This window comes from Colias croceus, chromosome 30, assembly GCF_905220415.1.
Source record: "Colias croceus chromosome 30, ilColCroc2.1".
NCBI lineage: Eukaryota > Metazoa > Arthropoda > Insecta > Lepidoptera > Pieridae > Colias > Colias croceus.
In genome coordinates this window covers 2483321-2505461 of record NC_059566.1, presented here as the reverse complement: position 1 = coordinate 2505461, position 22141 = coordinate 2483321, and the positions used below count along the sequence as shown (strand labels likewise).

Here is a 22141-nt window from a genome sequence, read left to right as displayed (position 1 = left end):
TACAAATGTGGCGTTTGAAATATTGAAAACAGATGTCAGAATATCGCCGTCAAGGACGAACAATTGTATATACAGATGAAAGTCATGTTCTTTCGACACACGTGCCAAAACAACACCTGGGCAAACAAGAAAGAAAGCACACCGTTTCTAAAAAAAATACATTCAAAGTGACTGCATGGTGCGCTGTTCACGCTGGAGGAGTCATCAGGCAACTGATATTCTGAAGGCGGCTTTCCCGGGTCGCCTCATCTCTCGTTTTGGCGATTTGCACTGGCCCGCAAGATCGCCCGATTTAACCGTTCCAGACTTTTTTTATGGGGTTTATTGAAGTCTCGTGTTTACATGAACAAGTCTGGGACTTTGGAAGCCCTCAAGGACAACATTTGACACGAGTGCCAGAATTTGTGGCACGAAGTTCTCGCTGAAGTGATGAGAAATGCCATAAAACGAGCCTGTATGGCAATCAATTGTGACGGCGCCCATTAAGCCGATATCATCTTCACGACTTAACCAATAAAATTGTAAAGGTTCAAATAAACATAATCAAAGAACAGAATAGAAGATTTTCATTTAGAAAAAAAATGAGAGCCAGACAACATCGGATGACTTCTTTTGGTCCACCTTGATATTTGTATGTTTCTAACATGTAGTAGTACCTAAGAACCTAAATAAAACTACATATTTCTAAAAAATTCATTGACTTCAATATGTATGAGAACCCTTTTTTTTTAGTTAAACCTTTTAAGTAAAAAAAACTACTTTTTCTGAAACAGCATCAAAATCTGCTGAATCTGCTGATCTGCCAAACGAGAGATAATCGCGGTCAAACATACATAATATGTATTATCCTATATACTATATAATATGTATTACCGCGATTATGCTATAACCTATATTATAGGTCAAACATAAATATATTAAGTAAAATTTACATATGGCAGTCCTTGGCATGATCGAGACCAGAAACAAAGACCTGTGTTTGGAAGTTTGTTCTAACAATATCTAGTTGGCTGAGGTGAACTAAGGTTCCCCTCATTGAAGTGTGTTGCAAGGAGAAGACACAACAATTCACACGGATTATTGGCGAGCATATCATTGTTTGGGGCAACATCCAGCCATACCCTCATAGGACGATATTATTGCACAAAATAATCTCCACTCACCTGCAATTTTTTATTTGGTCAAGGTTTATAAGTTTATGACACTATGGTGAAACATTAGAATAAGTGAATTGTAAAATTATTTGAAATAAATGTCTCGAACATGGATATGTTCATAAAAAAAGTAAATCACTCAGACCGAGACAACCCATTTGTTGCCCCCTGATGGGAATCATACTCAAAGAATTGAGTTTCAGTGGCGAGTTGTGAAACGATTTTTTTAAAAAGATGTAATCATCACCACCCAACAAACATCAGTGACATTATTGTAGAAATGAACAATATATGTGGAGATACTGGGTGGAAAAAAATAAAATGGATCCATTCATTGCCCTAGTCAATTGTATCAAACATGTATACTGCCCTGCTAAGCGCAAAAGCGGTATCTCAAAAAAAATCGTAAAATTGATTTTTATGCCATCGGATAGCTTTAAAAAATACGCATCTACTGGACTAAGCCATTTAGCACTATCTTGTTCAAAACGTATGAAAAAACCTTAAGAAAGATTTTTCTATCTCAGTTTTACCATATATCACTAAGGGTGTTAGAGGTATATTAATATTACGTAGGCAACCAGCCGCAAATTTAAATATCGCTAAAATTCTTAAATAAATACACAACTTTTGCTTAGCCGATAAGCGGTAAGTAGGATGAGTAAAATCAGTAATGAGTTACCGCTATAATGCTTAGTATTTTAATGCTTGCATAATACGCAAATTGTTTTGAATTAGTGAGATACGGTTGCAATAGCAAAATTAAATTAGCCCTTATGGTTTTACTGGATAAGATCGAATTTCTAATACATTTTACAGTGATTTATCCCTGCCCTTGGCAAATTCGTTCGCAAATTCGTGTCATAACTTGTTTGTTTTTGTTGTGAAGAGGTCATGATATTTGTGCAAAATTAAGAAAAAAACTGTAAATTAAGGTGCTTAATGGGGTAACTTCATACATTGACATTCAGGTAAGTCCTATTAAATATTATTTTAGCATTTTGTAACCATAATCATTGCAAAATTAGAAATTTTGTGTTAAACTTTCTTGCGGTTGGCGTGCGCGCCCTCGTACGCATTCGTACTTAGCAAAATTGACCTTGATCTACCAGAACATAAAGTACATTATTTTTAATCATATTTTCCCAGCCATACGGTTATTGTTGTTCCGATGATAATAAGTTGATTTGCACTTTACATTACGTAAGTGCAATATTTTAATTTATTTCCCAAATATATAATTTGTATTATGTTTGTTAAAGATAACTAAACGTTTTTGATGAATAAAATAATTCAGTTATACTTATTAAATATTGTTACAGATAAACCATGTCGCAAAGAAATACGAAAATGATGATGCTTTTAGCACAAAAAAATAAGGCGTTGAGGGAAAAGTTTAAGGAATCCAAACAATTACAACGTAATATTAAAACGATCGATCCCGACTTTTTTCCTACTAGTGATTCAGATGATGATCCCGCATTTTCAAGATTCAACAGTGCTGATCAATTACTAGCTCCGATTCTTCCTTCCTCAAATGGTTTCGACTTTGAAGATTCACATTTTTTATCGGGTCCGTGTACATCAAACGTTGATTATTTCGCTATGCATCAGGATGATCAAAACACAGAAATCGGGAATAACAACAAATCCCCTAACTCATTGATCACATTGACAACTGTGCCAATTATTGAACATAATGATTTAAGTGACATATCATCGCCAGGCTTTTGTTTTAATACACACAACATACACAATGTTTTTAATTGCGGTAATCCAGAACCTTTGATCACAGATACTATTGAAGATCAACAAAGATCCTGTATTTTTCAAGATGATACAGAAAAAATATTGATAACTGCTTCCGATAATACTATTTGCACTTCTGAATCTCTTAGGAATAATTCAAATGTGATAAGTGTTCAATACGAAAAATCTGTTGAGAATTCATCTCAAGGACACGAAGTGACACCAAATGATAATCTTAGGGACACCGAGAATCTGACACAAAACGAGATAGCTGATGGAAATACACATATTATGGAAATATATTATGGATGGAAATATACATCTTACAACTTATACTAAGGCCGGTACAATTAGGAAAAGAAAAAACACGACCAACCTCTCAAAGTCAGAAATGAAGTGAAAAAAAGTGAGATTAGAGAGAAACATAACGTTAAACCACCCTGTCCTGCTTCATGCAAAAAGCAGTGTATCCAAAATATATCGGAAGAGCAGCGAAAAATTATAAATGAGAGCTTCTGGAGTTTGAATGACAAAGAGAGGAAGGCTTATATGCTGCATCACACCTCAGCTAAATCTGTGAAACAAAGAACAGTAACAAGATTTGAATCAGAGGAGTACAGAAAAAAAGTAAGCTACAGTTATTCACTTAAGGACGTGCTCTGTACAAAGTATGGAGTATGTAAAACCTTCTTTTTGACAACTTTGGGCTACAAATTATCTAATGACAAACCTTTACATACGGCTTTGGCCAATTCTAACGACACGGTTGCACCACCAGTAGACAAAAGACTGGGAGCTACTCCTCACAATAAAATTGAATCTACTCCTATTAAGGAACATATAATGAGCTTTGAGCCGAGTATATCTCATTACAGGCGTGAACACGCTCCCAATCGCTTATACTTACCCAGTGATTTGACAATCAGTGCGATGCATAAAGACTTTTTAGAAAAAAATCCGTCTTGCAAAGTATCTTACGATAAGTATCGAGAAGTAGTCGCAGAATTCAATATTTCTTTTGTAAAGCTTGGCCACGAAGAGTGTGAGGACTGTGAAGAGTTCCGTTTACACGATGATACACATACCAAAGAAAACCTTAAAGAAGACTGTCTAGGTTGCACGAAGTGGAAAAGTCATAACAAACGGGCATACATGTCCAGAGAGCAGTATAAATTAGACAGTGAGCTAAATGAAACTGATACTGTTGTATATTCTGCTGATTTACAAAAAGTTATCATGCTGCCCAGGATAGACAAAACTGCAAACTGCAAAACTGCTATTTTTACTCATAGGATAGTGGTTTACAACGAAAGTTTCGTGCCAACTGGTCAAGGCCGAAAATATTTGAGTGTTTTTCCTGTACTATGGTATGAAGGGTTGTTTGGACGTTCCAAAGCCGAAATTATAAGTGCATACTATCAATTTTTTATTTTTCATCGGGATAAAAAAAATATCATACTATGGGTTGATAATTGTTCCTCCCAGAACAAAAACTGGACGTTTTTTTTTTTCTTAATTTATATTATAAATTCTAAATATATCAACGCCGACAAGATTGTCATCAAATATTTTGAATCCGGCCACACCTTTATGTCAGCTGATAGTTTCCATCATAGGGTAGAGCTGTCCATAAAACGCATGAAAAACAAAATTTATGATTTCGCAGATTTTTCTCAGGCAGTTAGCACTGCAGGAAAAAATGTAAAAATTAAAGAGATGAACATGCAAGACTTTTATGACTGGGATGATTATACCACACAATATGCACTGTCTCGAATTAAACCGCGTCCATATGTCAGTGAAATGGTTGATGTTGAAGTTAAAAGAGGCAGTTTTGATATCACCTACAAAACAGGATTCGATCAAAATGCAATTACTGCTAGCATTATAGGAAAAAAAATTTTAAAAAGTCATGTCTTGCCTCCACCAAAAAAGAAAACTGCTCCGGAAGGAATTTCAAGAAACAAAAAAGAAAATATTTTGAAATCTTTTCAAAATATAATACCACAAAATAGAATGTCCTTTTGGAGAGAACTCCCTACTTTTGACTACTAAAATTCCTTCCAAAAACCGTTTGTTTTTAAATATTTTTTTATGTAATTTCAAATTTTAATAATAAAAAAACGTTATATATATACTTTAATTGTTTTTTTTTCAAATAATACATATTTTATTCGATAGAAAATACATTCCTTTTTGTATACACACATGTTTGAGAAGAGCTAACGAAAAAGCGGTATCTCAATTTTAATTCTATAGTTTACTAAGCGGTGTAACCGTATCTCATGAATAAAGTACATTATTATACATTTTTGATAATTTAACTAATGTGATAACAAATACACCCTATATAATATATAAATAATATTTAACAAATAAAAAAAACTATACATAAAGTATATATATAACTATTTTTACATAACTTCAATTATCTCAAAACTTGCTTTCTTTGAGTTACCGCTTTTGCGCTTAGCAGGGCAGTATACAAGATTTGAGTATTTTTTTTTTTTTTTTTTTATTGTATGTTATTGCACACAAATTGTTCCGAACTGAATCTGTCCACCCATTAATATCTCCAAATTGAGTGGATTGTTAAAAAGATGATTCATACCTTCTAAAATATTCTTGCTTTCTTAGTTTTCGTAGATCCTTACTCAGACTATATTTATGTTCAATAAATTGATGACATTCCATGGAACTTGCACCATAACTTGATAAACAATAAATTGTAACTGCAATAATAAAAAATATTCACGAACAATAGAATTTCAACTGCAAATCTTTCTGCTTTTGCAATCTGATAACTGCCTTCCAATTTCGAAAGAGAACCAGCACTTCTACCAGACCCTCGGACTCACACTCGGACCAGACCTGCCTGACATAATATAACCTCTTCATGCTTTCGACTTAAGTTTTTTTTCTTTCAAGAACTTCATGGTGACGAAGAAATTACCCGTTATATTAAAATGGGCAAACGTGTTATTAATTATTAAAGTTTCACATTTCAAATTGTTTAAACAGCTATTTGGCTTTATAAAAGACATAAAAAATATTTGTAAATGCACGCAGCAGCAGTAATACAAAATAAAAATTAGAATAAAAATTTTCAAATGTCAAACATTGACACGTGATCATATATTTCAATAAATTTGAGATTTGCCATTAAATAAATTATTACATTGTCCATAGCCGTGTATTATCTGTTTCTGTCTTGTTTCTGTGTGGTTTCTTGTTCTTGCTGTGGCTGTGGGCTGATTTACATCTGAGCTAAGGTATTTATTAAAATAGAAGAAATTTCATTTTATTGTTTGTTGTTTCAATTATAACATTATATATGAAAACAATAAAACTTACACAATAAAAATACGTACATACGTGAAAGTTTCAAGACTTCAAGCACAGATAATATACTACTTTGTACTAGGTTTCAAGTGGTTTCAAGCAATTTCAAGATAAAGAAGCTATGCACTACCCGACTATCCCAATACTAAAAAATTTGAATGTATAGATCTGTGTATCATGTCGCCTCTACGTTCGCGTTGGTTTAATGCTCTAAAGCCTCTACACATACGCCAGCGCATTCGCCAACGCGCTGGCGGTGCGTTTGCAAACGCGCTTGTGAGTAATCCACACATTGGGAGGTCGTTCAGTATGGTTTGGTTCGAGCCAATGTGCGGACGGATTCAAAATGGATGTAACAAACAAAGAAATAAACTTTCACATTTATAATATTAAAATAATAATAAAGTAGGATGCTCTTTGTGAAGTAAAACATTGTGAGGAAAACGGCATGTCCAAGAACCTTAATTAATTGGCACTTTTAATACATACAACATTTTTATTTTTATGGTAAATATTCGTCCATGATGGTACTTATTTTTTGGGTTCCACAGGCAGCTTTCACTTTGATAGAGCTCAATAAATTTAAATGTTTCCTCGTTACTCATATTGTTCGCCATTTTGTCAAGTTAGGTGTTAATTCGCCGCAAGAAAAAAACGTGCACTCCGATCGCTGCTACAGTCAAACTAATCGCGCGGCCAATGTGTGGACTGTGGATGGTGCGCCAAGCTTCCGACAAGTGTCCTTTGATGTTGCCGACACCGCGCGGCAAGCTCGCAAGCGCGCTGGCCAACGTTCAAATACCTACCACCAACGAGCGAACGCCCATTCTACACATTGGACCAGTGCATGTGCCAACGCGCTTGCCAACGCGTTCGCCTATGTGTAGTGCCGGCATCAGAAGTAGGTACAAGAGTTTGAACTACTGTAGTTTGACAAGGTCCTAAATTTAAAAACTAAAGTGTTGCACAGGTAAAAATTAAAAAAGCTATTTGTTCCGTTGTTCCTGTTAAATTAGGTACTAGGTACCTAGTTTTTGTAAATTGAAGTAATCGTTGTGTTCATTTTAAAGTAGATTAATAGTGTTTTTCAGAATTCAGTCATATTCATTGTACCGTTAATTCACATGTACAGTAGGTAACATTTCGCTAAGAAATAAGAATGAGGAAGCTAATATAAGTACCTAGATGTAGATTATGACAGACACTTAGGACAGACATTCAGTGATACGGAAGTGGTTTTGTAATAATTTGTAAAGGTAAGAGCTAAGTAATATTAGGTCTTAATTCTTAGGACTTAAATAATTAAGTACCGTAAGGCTTTTTGTATTTTAAGTTTAGTTTAACGAAACCCTGAAACGTTCACCTTGTGTTTAAATCTTAGTTTTATATGTAGGTATCTACAGACCTAGATAATTAATCTAAACCCGTAAATTCATGTTAGTTACTTTATACTAGGAAATGGAATCTTGCTTTTTATAAATATGAATTGTCTTAAACTGATACAGTTGCGTAGGTAGTATTTCTATCGGAATAGGTTTTATTCGCCATGTATTTTTACCGACTTTAAAGAAAGACGTAAGATCAATTTTTGAAGTACAATTTTTACACTAAACAGTCGCAAGGTATTTTTAGCATTTTCGAAGTGAAGTTTAATATAGTATAGTTTTTAATCAGATAAATATAAATTTATTATAGCTTCAATAATTTAAACTCAGTAATGTTCATAATATTTGTTAAGAGTTACCTCAATTCTGGCAAACCATTCATAATTAAACAACAGTTTTCATGACTCTAAAACAATTTTTCATGTTTGTCATATTCAATGTATTATCAAGTTCAGTTCAGTATTATCCTACCACTTAGCCTTAAACATTAGATGTACTAAAAATACTAAAAATTTATATACACAATATGCAAATAGAAAGAAAGAGAAGAGAAGATTTTTCTCTGGCTGGTTGGCTTGGTTGGTAGTGGCCCTGTCTTCCAAGCTAGGTTGTGGACTCCCACCCGGGGCAAATGTTTGTGTGATGAACATAGATGTTTGCTCTGTGTTGAGGTGTTAATTATAATCTATAATTATAAGTATTTATTTCCAATTATTTATGTATGTTTATCAGCCATCTGGTTTCCATAACACAAGTGAAAGCTTAGTGTGTCCCTAAATATTTATTTATTTTTCACCCTCGTTATATTGTTTTTACAGATACAATGTCGTTTAAAAGCAAGACTCGTTTATCGCCAAGAGCTATGCCCATAGAGGCTGTGGTAACTAGATTCAAATCAGCGCAATTGAAAACGAAAAAAGATAAACCTTTACAGAAAAAGTCGAATAAAACTAAGTCTCCATCAAAGAAAAAAGTTATCGAGAATATAGAGTATTTTCCGAACAAATTGAAGAGAAGAATGGATGTCAAAAAAGTTGTTTTATTACCGAAACATGATTATAAAGTTGTAGCTGGTAAATGGAATAAACGGAAGCCATGTGTACCTAGAAAAGGTTTGTTTTAATAACTCTAGAGCGTAAGAGCAACTTTTGTCTCCGCAACTATTTAGTCTCTCCCATCAATTCTATGGGCTAGTAAGAAAGTGCGCGCATGTAGCGATGCAATTTCCTAAAGAGTTGATGGGAGAGACAAAATAGTTGTGGAGACAAAAGTTGCTCTTGCGCGCTAGCTCTTATATTAGCTTCTTATTAAATTAAATATTAGCTTTGACCACCTCCTTGGTACAGTGGTTGACGCGTGAGCGTTAAACCGAGGGGTCCAGGGTTCGATTCCCGGTGGAGACGAAGAAAAAAAATGTTTCGGTCTGGCAGGACACAGAAAGCTGTCCCTACTTGTCCCTAAAGATAATCGATCAGTGAAACAGATGTATGTATAATGCATCTTCCCCTTACCCCACTAGGGGACACGGGACTTCACCTGTATGTTTGTAAACGACTCCTTTAGACTCGGTTTTGACCCACTTTAAAAGTATTTCGTGAAACTTTTCACTTTAAATACAGCAAAAGTTGTTGAAAAAAATAAATTACTAAATTAAATGAAATGAGTTTTTCATTTAATTAAGTATTTTAAATATGCTATAAGTTAAGTTTAAGCTATTTATGTTGTTTGTCATTTTTTACTTTTTGATATAAGTGCAATCAGTTCATAATATTATAAAAAAAAGTCATCTGTTGTGTCTGTCTGCTGGTAATAAACTCAAAAACTACTGCATCTATTTTCGTTCTGTTTTCACTTATGGATAGCATGGTTCTCTTGGAAGGTTTTATTATATATAATTTACTAGCCATGCCCTGCGGTTTTGCCCGCAGTGTTCCGCTCCTATAGATTTCCTTGTGGATTTCCTTTATGAATGGGCTATCTAAAACGAAAGAATATTTCAAATCAGACCAGTAGTACCTTAGATTAGCGCGTTCAAACAAACTCTTCAGCTTTTTAATATTATAAAGCATAGATTAACTTTTAGAGTAAAGAGTAATCAAATAAATATATTTATATTTACAGAAACATATATCAATCAATATTACAACGACATACCTTCACCAGAACATTTACAAAAGGAACAAACGATAACGGATATGATAAAATTAATAGAGGACACTGGAAACTTTGACGATGACGATCTGATGGAAATTTTGACTTGCCCAAGCCCTGTATGGTGGGAAGATCCACCTGATGGATATGTTGAAGGTAAGAGAAAATAACCCATTGAGCCCCCAGCGGCCCGATCGGTCCATGACACAATAGATTTTCTATTGTGTCTGTGATTCCGGGCTGAGTTAATTACTACCAATAATTTATTTATTTATTTACTAGCTATCCACCCGCGGCTTCGCCCGCGCAGTCAAAGTAAAACCCGCATAATTCCCGTTCCCGTAATAATATATCCTATATCCCGAGGTAAAAAGTAGCCTATGTCCTTTCTAGGGTATCAAAATATCTCTATACCAAATTTCATGCAAATTAGTTCAGTAGTTAAGGCGTGATTGAGTAACAAACAGACAGACAGAGTTACTTTCGCATTTATCATATTATTATATAGTAATATTATAGTAATAAGTAATATTAATACCAATAATTTATTTAAACAAACTTACATGTGAATTGACATTGTTTACAATTTGTCTTAAAAAAATGAGAAAAAGGCGACCATGGCTACAATTTAACTTTATTAATATACTAGCTTACCGCCCGCGGCTTCGCCCGCTTCGTCTAAAACCTAATCAATTATATACTTAAACCTTCTTGAATCACTCTCTATTAAAAAAACCGCATCAAAATCCGTTGCGTAGTTTTAAAGATTTAAACATACAAAGGGACATAGGGACAGAGAAGGCGACTTTGTTTTATACTATGTAGTGATTATTTTTTTTATTTTCCAGGTCCCATATCTCGATTCACTCCGGAATTAGTTAATACTAAACTACATGAAGAATCAAGTAAAGAAAATAAAGTGAATGAAGAAATAAAATTTGAAGAACCAGAGATAAAAGACTCATCTAGTGAAACATTAATAAATCAGAAACCCCTTATATCTATGAATATAAAGATAAAAGATCCTAAATTTATTAAAAAGCGCGGCAAATTAGAATCTCTATTAGGTAATTTGAAAGATAAAATCAATAAACAAACAAATATAGTTGAAAGTGATAAAAAATCAAATAGTTCAGATTTAATAAATACATCTATGGATGAAGATTTGATATTAACTAGTTTAGAGAATATGGAAATTCCAATTAAAAAAAATGTTAGGAGTCAAGTTAATGACAATGAAAAATCTAAAATAAAAACAGAACAATTAGATGTTAAAAAAGTTAAAATAACGGAAGATTTAAAAGAATCAGATAAAATATTAAATTCACTAAATGATATTAAAAATAACGTTATAAAAGACGCTTCGTTAAGCGCGCTAAAATATCTAGAAACGGATACGTCAGATTTTGTCACAGTATATAAAATTATTAACAATGATACCACAGATAGTAGAGATACAGAAAAAAATGGCCAAATTAATTCTTATTTTAAAAATTGCAAAAATGTTCGACGGCAAGCAAAGAGAAAGACGGAGGAAACAGATAAAAAATGTATAGTTGTCTCTGATAAGGAAACTGTCAAATATTGTTTAAAATGTTCCGCCATTTTTGATACGGAAGACTGTATATATTGTATGCAGAAAATTAAGGCAAACTCTTGATTTTTAAGCTATTGCATAGCTTCTATCGCGGGCCTTGAGCGCGGGCACCGAATCCAGAAATTGCGTAACGAAAAAACCTCACGCTCCCCACTCCAACGGGCGGAGGTGTGGCTTGAAGGCATAGCATGCAATAGCTTTACCGCGGCAGTCCCCGAGTACCACACGTATTTTTTGTTATGTATTAAATTTACGTATTTTTCTATGAAATACTATACATTATGTATTGAACAATAATTGTGTTTGAGGTGTATCTCAAACAATGTAACTAAAATTCTGTATTTTGTTTCAAAAAATGTACAGTTCGTTTCAAACTTCCGAGCCGCCATTAAATTGGAATCATATTGTAATTGTTATAAATATTTTTTAGAAAAGCCTGTTATTATGCATTTGTAGTTTATATTTTTTAAATTTTCTCATTTTTAAAGCATTTGAATGCTACAAAACTAAATACGAAGTTGTATTAAATTTTTTAGTGAATGATCAATAATTTATGTTTGCTATGAAAGAAATTTCCGTAAAAATTTACTGTCTTACCACAAAAAACTTTAGACAGGGTTTAACTTTAAGCGCGGGTTCTCTTTAATCTGGTTTTGTCGTATTTCACATAGACAACTATTAAAGTGACAGATCCCTGGTTTAAAGTTAGACTGTGTTTAAATTGTTTTGTGGTAATAGCATTAGTTTATTTTATTCAATAGATTTTCTTTTATACTGTTTATTTTTAATTCCTAGCAATATTATGAATATTTTTGGAGAGAAACTTCTTTTCGTTACGCGTGATATTTTTCCGTGACGCGCCATCTTTTTCTTATCCCTACCACGCGTGATTCGACGTATTTCTGTAAAGTTGCATATAGTAAATTATTTGTTGTAAAATAAGGTCATAAAGAAGTTTCACTTCTTACGTGTGTACACTAGTACACGCACACATTTTTTTTTTCTCTTTATTTTGAGCTAATATATGAACCAATTAACTAAGAGGACTACCAATCTCCATACTACCGATCGTGACTCGGAAATAAATATAAATACAGTATAGCTTGATTGCAACCATGTACTACAGGGTAGGTATGTGCCCAAGGCGGGGGACATAAATCATTTTAAGGTATTTTTATCATGAATTTATATAATACTAGCTCACCGCCCGAGGCTTCGCCCGCTTTGTCTAAAACCTAATAAATTATATACTAAAACCTTCCTCTTGAATCACTCTATCTATTAAAAAAAACCGCATCAAAATACGTTGCGTAGTTTTAAAGATTTAAGCATACAAAGGGACATAGGGACAGAGAAAGCGACTTTGTTTTATACTATGTAGTGATCTAACACTCTCCCACTGTTCGCAAAATAAAATTAAGGTGCACATGTATTGTCTCTACCAATGCTACATAAACAATGTCATAATTATATTTGTATCATTTAGTTCTGATTCATTGCAGTATAGTACAGTCACAGTCTCCTCTGAAAATCAGTGCAGCAATACATTTTATTTAAAGGTTGCTACTTTGCTGATGGAGAGTCCTTTTTGCCACCATTGGTATCTTTTTTTCCTGTTCTGTGTGTTAGATTATTAAGATTTATATTTTTTACAATTTTTGGTTTTTATTTTTTTACAATTTTTGGTGGCAAATAAACACTGTCTATTTCTAAACGGTACGGTCGGTACTCTCCCCCGTCTCGCCGCGCACATACACAAACAGCCCTACACACAAGCTATACACGAGGGGGGACGCCCTTGTGCATGTCGCTACCAGGGTGAACCTTCAGTTCACCCCCGCGTCCGCGTTAAAATGTAAAAGCCCTTCTGGCTAACATTGAGAAACACCTTACAAAAAAAAAAAAACTATATGTTTTTAGGCCCGAAAAAGTGACATTCTTGTTTTATTGGAAATATCTAAGGAGCTTCTCTTTTTAAATCCACGAGTAGAACAGCCAGAGTTTTATTTCAAAAACACGATTTAAAAAAAAATTAAAATATTAGAATTTTCGCGGCCGACTGAGCTAAATAAATTCGTATAAAAAAAATAGATACACTAGATAATTTATTATATTGCTAATATATGTAGTGATTACAGGCGCAAATTATCCCTTTTTGAAATTTTCGATATTGTCGATAGAGGCGAAAGTATTGTAATTTTTACTGATTTTCGTTTTAATTTTTTTATATTATATGCAGGTGTTAGTAGAAGCTCTGTTTAGTACCAAAAGAAGATTTGAACTGAGGTCTACATGTGACATAAATACCACATTCTAACCATGAAGTTATTACGAGATATAGAAAGAAAAATGCATGAAAGCAGCTAACAATATCTTCCTCCCTGACATAGCTTCGTGCCATAAGACTCCCAATGTTTTTCCAACTCCATGTAATTTTTTGTCACCTACAGCCTACAGGAACAAAACTATGATTGAAAACAATAAGCCTTGGACAAAAAATTACCGTTTTAAATTCTTCCATGCGAGGTAGCATAATAACCTTTTCTAAATCAACTGCGAATATAATTGTGGTGTCAGTACTTTTTGCTTCGTTTGGCTTTCAACGACCTCTTCATATTTTTTTCTCGCTGAAACGTACTGTGATGATCTTCATATTCTTTACATTCTTCGCTATTCCTGTGTCTTAGAATTGTTGCGTGTGAAGAGAAAATTTTTCACATAATTCACATTCCTCGTGTCCAAGCTTTGTGAAGGATATTTTAAGCTCTTTTACGATATTCCTATAAATCCATTTATTTCAGGCGCTTTCTGACAGTAATTGTCATACATCATGCGAATATTGATATCCGAGGGCAAATATTTCCGGTTTGGTGCGTGAACTCTCCTATGCGACACAACTGGACGAAAAGACATAGTTCTTTTACTTTTGTACTGTCTATTCGGGATGGGTTCGGGTTATGATCTCGGCCGTCGGCATTGCGTATTTTGCTTTATAATAGTATCTATGCGTCAATAATGTTCCTCACAGCCTTACAGTAACTTTTCTGGTAACTCAAAGTTGTGAGAAAAAATGTTTTACATACCGCAACTTTCTCACCGTTTTCATCATATTATAAAGAAATACGAAACACCCTTAGTTCGATTATAATGCTTACCATGCTCACCATCCTGACTTTTTTTCTTTATTCTTGCAGGATTTTGCTGGATGGTAAGAGCTAAAAAACGTGTTTTTTGTTCCGACCAAGACACTTTCCAGAAATTATAATCCCACCAAAAACATAAACGTAAAAATTAGAGCCGAGTTCAATCGTTGACTTTGCCATAAAAAAGGAATGAGATCTAAATGTGTGCCAAGTTCTGTAGACAGTCCAGAAATTTATTTACAAAGATGTATTAAGTTCTTAGGTGAACTGAAAACTCAATTGTTTTATTTTCCCTAAGGCTAGCCGCACACACGCAATAATATTGTCAATAATTTACGTATTGTCAATAATATTGATCGTTTGCTATCCATATTGATGTATTGATCAATATTATTGTGGATTTCTGGAAATCCTGAAATATTTTCGTCAATATCGGGGGGAGGCATATTGTCAATAAGGCAATATTGTCGTGTGCAGAGTGTGCGTCAATATTTTAGTTGAGAGTAAGATTTCAGGGCAGACGGACACTAGAAAATACTCAAGGAAGTATAGCTGTCAATGAAAAAGAACATTTATGACATTTAAATGGTTTAGTTGAGGTTTTTTCATCATCAACTTTTTTATCCATCTTTTTTTTTTGAATGCCTCGTTTTACTGAATAAAGTCAATAAAACAATCAATGCAATAACTTTTTTCTTTTTATCCATTTTGAAAACAGTGCACGCTGATCGAGATGCTGCGGATGAATGAGTCGTTTTCAATTACGAAAAATTGGCAATAATATTGTATAATGTGCGGTACCATTATATTGTTCAATATAGTCAACAATAATATTGATCAATAATATTGCGTGTGTGCGGCTAGCCTTAGAGAACAACGTTTATTCTAAAATATGATATTTTTTTTTTAAGCAAACAACTAATGACCTATTGAACCTCATAATTTGACTTGGCTAGTTTTTAGAACATCACAAAATATAAACAGTATGTAACTTTTTGTATATGCTGCAATGCTCAAAGGACAATAAGGAATAAAATTAGGCATTAAATAGGTTTTTTGATCCATCTTTCTGTTTGCGTTTTATGATTTGTACATTTCTTGGATCAAATGCAGTAGTGGCAACACATACATCCTTAGTGTCCATCCATTTCACCGATATTGGATTAGCATAGAGATGAAATCGAGCATCCGGCTTCTATTTTTAAATGTTTTGTTCACTGCTCTTCTCTTAAAGGTCAGACAGAGACTTTAGTTTTGATTATAGAAATTTTAAATAATTTTGCAAATAAGAGTTTGTTTTTAATAAAAAAATATCATTTTCAGATTCTTTAGAACTGGAAGAGCTTTCTTGGTTTTGGTTTATGTTGAAATCCTCATCTGTAACATCATCATCTCCAAACGGTTCATACTCTTCTATATCTGACTGATTTAATACTTCTAAAGCTTTTTCGATTTGCTCATCTCTCATTGACTATTGTTGCGCATGACATGTCCCTGTAGAGAATGTGGGCATTTATAAGAGAAGCTTCAAACAAACCAAAACAGGCGGAACCAGTTTTTTTTTTTACTTGCGGCCTATAGAATAGGAGCTTCTGAAGTGGTCAAAATGGTCAACTCTACCCATCATCATCATCATCAGCCCATATACGTTCCCACTGCTGGGACACGGGCCTCCTATGAGGGTACTCTACCCATACTTTTTGTATATGCTGCAATGGTCAAAGAACAATACATGGGTTTTTTGATACATCTTTTTGTTTGCGTTCTATGATTTGTACCTTTCTTGGATCAAATGCAGAATGAATGAATGATCAGTGATCACTGATATTGGATTAGCATACTGAAACATAAATTCTCCTTTCTTTAGGTGCATAAGGTCTCTTATTCCTCTTTGCAGTTATTTCAGCTGGAAGAGCTTTTCTGTTGACTCTGACTGTTCCCACAGCATATATATTTTTGTGATAGAGCATCTCCAGAAGAGGCAAACTGGTAAAAAAATTATCAAATGCCATTAGTGTGTATGGTTGGACATTTCTACATAGATTCATTACCACTCTGTGTCCAAGACCTCCAGAATTTTCATCAACTAAAGTGACTTTACCTGTACAGTCCTCCGGTAATTCGACAAACATTGTACAGGGCAGTGTCGGACTATCGAATTTGTCGAATTGTAGAGTACTGCCTAAGACCCCCTTTAGTCCGGCATTTTTTTCAAAAGAGTACCTTGTAATTGTACCTACAAATTACATATCCAATGATAAGATGCTATATGTTATATGTACTTTGAAGTACAAATCATACTTAATTTATGCACATTTAGTAAATTGTCGAATTTAGTAAATTAAATAACAATAAAGAGCTTACGTTTTATTATAAAATCAAGCATAAATGCACATATATATGTACCAAAATAATCAAGAATCATAATCATGTAATTAATTTATTAAATTATGAAGCTTGGAAATATTAATCAATTTTTTTTTTGTTTAAGGTTGTTATAACGCGAGATCAAAGCTTTGTCCCTCAATGTTCTCAAAAGTAAAAGTTCGTTGTAGGATGTACCATTCTCCTCAGCCCATTGTAAACCTAGCTCAAAAGCGTTAACTGCGTCTTGTGCTGTGACTTGTGGAGCAGTTGCAATCACGTCATCGTTATCTTCCTGATTGTTGTATAATAATTAGAAACCTCTTATATAATCTCTTCGTCATACATTTCATGAAAAACATTTTCTTCTCTATCCATCCACGGCACCAGCTTTCCAAATCTTCCGGACTTATCTGTGTTTCAGTAGCGACTTGTTCTATAACTTCCGAAGCTACACTGATTTGTGGATCGTTGCTAGGAGTGGTGACTATATCTGGCCATAACTTTGTTGTATAAATATCAAATGAGTAAAGGTTTCCAGACTCAGAGTCACAGTGCGCCCAAATTTTGTATCCCCTTTTGATGGGTTTGTTCAGCATGTATTGCTTCATGCTACTTCTGCCTTTGAATCTCAACATGCTTTCGTCTATCCTTTGTGATGATGATTGACTACACATGCTTGAAAATTATCATTAAATTGAGTGAGCTACATTGTCTTATATCAAAACTAGCTTACCGCCCGCGGCTTCGCCTTTGTCTGAAACCTAATAAATTATATACTTAAACCTTCCTCTTGAATCACTCTATCTATTAAAAAAACCGCATCAAAATCCGTTGCGTAGTTTTTAAGATTTAAGCATACAAAGGGACATAGGGACAGAGAAAGCGGACTTTGTTTTATACTATGTAGTGATAAGCTTGGTTTTCTGGTAAAATTGTTACATCTGATAAAAAAGTTACACGATTTTCATTAGTTTTTGGTTCATTCAACTGTGATTCAACTTAGTTGCTGTTTTTTGTTTTGTTTTTGATGCACACATAAGATTTTTTGCATCTTGAGATGAAATCGAGCATCCGGGTTCTATTTTCAATTTTTTTGTTTACTGTTCTTCTCTTAAGGGTCAGAGGCTTTAGTTTTTATTATAGAAATTTTAAATAATTTTGCAAATAAGAGTTGGTTTTTAATAAAAAAATATCATTTTCAGATTCTTCAGAACTGGAAGCGCTTTCTTGGTTTTGGTTTATGTTGAAATCCTCATCTCCAACATCATCATCTCCAAATGGTTCATACTCTTCTATATCTGACTGATTTAATAACTCTAAAGCTTCTTCGATTTGCTCATCTCTCATTGGGTTACCTGAAAAGGATAGGTACTAAAATATTCTGTAACGGACTAAATAACTCTTAGGGATTTTAAATTCAACCTAGAAAGATTTTATTCCTTACAAAATGATTTTATATGTCAACCTTCATCATCAATAATATAATAACCTTTTACCTAGAAGGTGCCTATTCACATCTACGAGGTTATTTTAAACGTTTAATCTTTATTTTCGCGTAAATCTTAATGTAATTATTACACATATTCGTCAACAAGCAGAGTAAGATCAGATCACTCTCAGTTAAAAACCTAAGATTGCATCAATAATCATGGCTTCTGTGCATGGCTTTAACTTACCACGCCCTCTACGTCTGGCCATCTTGACTGACGTTACGCCGGAAATGACATAAAATAAAAATACGTAGGTAAAATTTGTGTGTATCGGACATGTCAATATGTAACCGACTCCTTTAGACTCGATTTTGACCCACTTATAACGTACGGATTTAATCCAAACATTGTACACTCATCGAGGATCGGTGACAATATAATAATCTAATGAGTATAATCGTTTTTTTGTTTGTTTCTTTACATTTATTTAAATTATTCATTACTTTTAAATATTAATTATACAGTATGTTTTTTGTTTGTTTGTCTTTCTCATCGCAATACAACGATTTTATAATGGAATGTATAAATGTTCAGTCTTGCAATAATTAGAGGGCTAGTGAGTGATATAGACTTCTTTTTACCGCAGTAAAACATCTCATTCCCTGAGAAGATCCGAAAATGACCATTTTGGTAATTTTCGCTTCGAATTAAATAAATTCCGATAGATGGCGCTATAATAAAATTGTGACATGTATAACAACTGTAAATCTTTGACCACGCTAGCGAATCCGCGGGCGAAAAACCAATATACCAAAGTATAATAAAAAACTCAAATTGTTGGATATAATCTTTATTCAATTGTATTATAAGTAAATCTATACTAATATTATAAAACTGAAGAGTTTGTTTTTTGGTATGTGCGCGCTAATCTCGGGAACTACTGGTCCGATTTGAAAAATTCTACCGGTGTTAGATAACCCATTTATCGAGGAAGGCTAAAGGCGCGGGTGAAACCGCGCGGCACAGCTAGTAATACATATTTGGAATCAATACTGGCTAGTTCTTTGACCAGGAGCAAACAGATCTATTTTTTTCCGGAATGGTTATGCCTGCGAGGCAGAACTACTTAATAAATATTATAGGTACGTTCATCAATGGCTTTATTGTCAATATCCATGGTCTAAAGCCAATATTATCGCAGAAACATCGTGCAAGCTAGGTTCGGTTAAGAAAATCGTGACTCTTCTAAAGAGGCTGGCATATGCAACTTGTACAGTCGACAGGTCAACAGCCGTGAGGTTGACGCATACGAAACTTATCATTTGGTTCTTTTCGTGCTGAAAAAATTATTTTGCAGATTATATTCATACAGATATTAAAAATGGGTATTCAAGAAACTATATTGGGTTAAAATATTAACCTCCGTTGCTATCGATGTCTAGCTGTTTTTGAAATTAGCAGAAGAATTAAGAAAGATTAACAAGGTACATTCTTAAAATACTTAATTATTTTGATATACCTAAGTTATCACTTATGAAGTAGTTTCGCAATCTATACCACAACTAATTTAATTTATCTATACATATAATAAATCTGTAGAAGGGTCAATTCTGTACATTGAAAATATTGAAAAAATAAATAGCAGGGGGTGTTCCTGGATCGATACCAAACCCAAATATTTGATTAAAATTTTTTTGTCTGTCTGTCTGTCTGTCTGTATGTGAAGGCATCACGTGAAAACTAACGGTTAGATTTCGATGAAACTTGGTATAATTATACCTTATTATCCTGGGCATAAAATAGGATACTTTTTATCCCGGAAAAATACTTAGAAAAAAAAATAATCTTAATTTTTCCGCGCGGACGGAGTCGCGGGCGGAAGCTAGTCTATACTAATATTATAAAGCTTGTTTAAGTTTGAACGCGCTAATCACAGGAACTACTGGTCTAATTTGAAAAATCATTTCGGTGTTAAAGTCGACGACGTTATGTATCAAAGTATTATTATCTGGGAATGGTCAATTTCCTTTATACATTAATGAAAAAAGGTTTCAACTTACGGGTAAAGTCACATTATAAAGAGTAGCGCCCGCTGGTATAACATGCTTTCTGTTGTAGAAAAGTTTAGAATAATCCCATGTTGGATCACCTGAAATCATAGATATATTTCCGACTAATTTTATCTTAATAATAACCAATATTATGTGAAAGCTTATGAGCATGGAGGCATGTATGTTTGTTTGTTCTTTTCACGGGAACTATCAACTACCGCGTAACGAATTTAGATTATGTGCTACTACATGAGCTGTAGAAATACTTAGTAGCTTTGTTCACGGGTGAAACCGCGCGGCACAACTAGATATTAATTAATAAACGCGTAAGAATGTATGTAATGTAGATGCCATGGGCTGGCAGAACCTTCTTATTTTTTGCTTGTCTTGTGCACTCTCAGCATACAGAGACCGATCAGACGATTTCATAAACTTGCCGAAGTCATAAAGACATAAATTCTTTCCTTTACTGTAAAGGTTGCCTGGTAGAGATCGCTACCTAGCTATAAGGCCGCCCTTTGCTTTTTTTTATTTATTGTCTATTGCTTTTTGTTTTTCTGTCCATAGCAATAAAGGATTTTCATTTCATTTCATAACTTGGTGGAGGCACGCAACAGTTCTTTAATATTTTAAGCGACCTATGATATGTCCCACGTCATTTTCGGCATAGTTATTTTGCTGTGAAGAAAGGAAGTTTAATATTGGAGCTGTAGGTCCTGACGATGAGATGCATGCATGTAAAATGGGTTTATGTTTTTACTCTTTCACGCAAAACTAACTGATCAGAATGCTATTTAATTTGGAGATGAGATAGATTAGGTATAGTCTGGATAAGCACATAATATACTACTTTTTACCCGGGTACCACCCGAATTCCAGTAGTCTAAGACGTGGTTTTGATTCCCAAATTTCATCTTAATTTCGCTGTTTAGCCTTTGAAACATAGCAGATATAGTTAGTTACGTATCACTAATAAGAAAAAAGTCAGCGAAAAACTCCAAAAGTACCTACCTACTGCACCGATTTTCATTCTGTTTTAACCAATAAATAGCGCAGTCCTCGAGGAAAGGATTAGTTAATAATTTGTTAACTCTTAGATAACACAGATGAAGCCTCAGGCGGTAAAATATAAAAATAATGGAATCATTCAGCTGATTCAGAAACAAAAAACACTTGAAAAATCTTTACCGAACGAAAAATCACAGTTATAGTTCTCAGAAATAACTGCGCCGAATAAAAATAAACACACTACGTACTCCTTCATATCGCTCTTCTTCTTTGTATGTACTCCTGAATCGCAATTAGCAAAGTATAAATAGCTAATTATACAAATTTTATGTTACAGTCATGCATTTTCTTATTAATTAGTTCTACTTTAAATTACAATTGGACACAACATAATTCATATTGATTTATACTGACAATAAAAGGTTTTTGATAAACTTGTTTTTTACTTGTGACCTTGGGTTAATAATAGTGAAAAAGGAAAAACAAAAATATTGATGTGAAATGTAAATTTAACATGCTTGTCATAAATGAAGCGCACGAAAGAGCGGATCATTGTCCTTTGAGTGGATTCGCAAGGGTGATATTACAGCTGTTAATCTATTATTGTTAGAAAGTTATTTCTATTTCTATGCTAATTTATGTAGTTTATGTAAGTAATTTTAATTTAGTATTTAAGTTAGTTAAGTTTATACCTACTGTAAAATAAAATTGTACTTATGTCGCAATGGGCATTGTTCTGTAATGGCATGGGATGTTTTTTTTAA

General features: G+C 33.7%; 3 protein-coding genes across 4 annotated transcripts; 2 read left to right on the top strand and 1 right to left on the bottom strand.

Annotated features, from left to right (window-relative positions):
* The first annotated feature begins 2010 nt into the window (after nucleotides 1–2010).
* Nucleotides 2011–5040, top strand: LOC123704816. The gene is made up of 2 exons (XM_045653309.1): nucleotides 2011–2125; nucleotides 2477–5040. The coding sequence occupies exon 2, from the start codon at nucleotides 3453–3455 to the stop codon at nucleotides 4956–4958; it is 1506 nt and encodes a 501-aa protein (XP_045509265.1). The 5' UTR covers nucleotides 2011–2125; nucleotides 2477–3452; the 3' UTR covers nucleotides 4959–5040.
* A 2785-nt stretch (nucleotides 5041–7825) lies between these two features.
* On the top strand, nucleotides 7826–12067 carry LOC123704819 (tip elongation aberrant protein 1-like). The gene is made up of 4 exons (XM_045653312.1): nucleotides 7826–7867; nucleotides 8449–8742; nucleotides 9752–9937; nucleotides 10630–12067. Exons 2-4 carry the CDS (start codon nucleotides 8454–8456, stop codon nucleotides 11439–11441), a joined length of 1287 nt encoding a protein of 428 aa, XP_045509268.1. The 5' UTR covers nucleotides 7826–7867; nucleotides 8449–8453; the 3' UTR covers nucleotides 11442–12067.
* Nucleotides 12068–19461: 7394 nt separating this feature from the next.
* LOC123704832 lies at nucleotides 19462–21669 on the bottom strand. Of its 2 annotated transcripts, none has more exons than XM_045653326.1 (3): nucleotides 21558–21669; nucleotides 20379–20467; nucleotides 19462–19655 (listed from the first exon to the last, which is right to left on the bottom strand). In XM_045653326.1, the coding sequence occupies exons 1-3, from the start codon at nucleotides 21631–21633 to the stop codon at nucleotides 19485–19487; spliced, it is 336 nt and encodes a 111-aa protein (XP_045509282.1). In that variant the 5' UTR covers nucleotides 21634–21669; the 3' UTR covers nucleotides 19462–19484. The 2 variants fall into 2 exon arrangements, with proteins under 2 accessions (XP_045509282.1, XP_045509283.1); XM_045653327.1 differs by having other exon boundaries at nucleotides 21381–21668.
* Nucleotides 21670–22141: the final 472 nt, after the last annotated feature.

Bases quoted from the DNA above. Each gene is read 5' to 3' on its own strand.
- LOC123704832 (XM_045653326.1), bottom strand. From the start codon at position 21,633: ATGAAGGAGTACGTAGTGTGTTTATTTTTATTCGGCGCAGTTATTTCT. The intron at 20,468-21,557 runs GTAAAGATTTTT...CTATGATTTCAG, and splicing joins TAACTGTGATTTTTCGTTCG to GTGATCCAACATGGGATTAT. The intron at 19,656-20,378 runs GTAAGTTGAAAC...TAATTTTTTCAG, and splicing joins TTTATAATGTGACTTTACCC to CACGAAAAGAACCAAATGAT.
- LOC123704816 (XM_045653309.1), top strand. From the start codon at position 3,453: ATGCTGCATCACACCTCAGCTAAATCTGTGAAACAAAGAACAGTAACA.
- LOC123704819 (XM_045653312.1), top strand. From the start codon at position 8,454: ATGTCGTTTAAAAGCAAGACTCGTTTATCGCCAAGAGCTATGCCCATA. The intron at 8,743-9,751 runs GTTTGTTTTAAT...TTATATTTACAG, and splicing joins GCCATGTGTACCTAGAAAAG to AAACATATATCAATCAATAT. The intron at 9,938-10,629 runs GTAAGAGAAAAT...TTTATTTTCCAG, and splicing joins ACCTGATGGATATGTTGAAG to GTCCCATATCTCGATTCACT.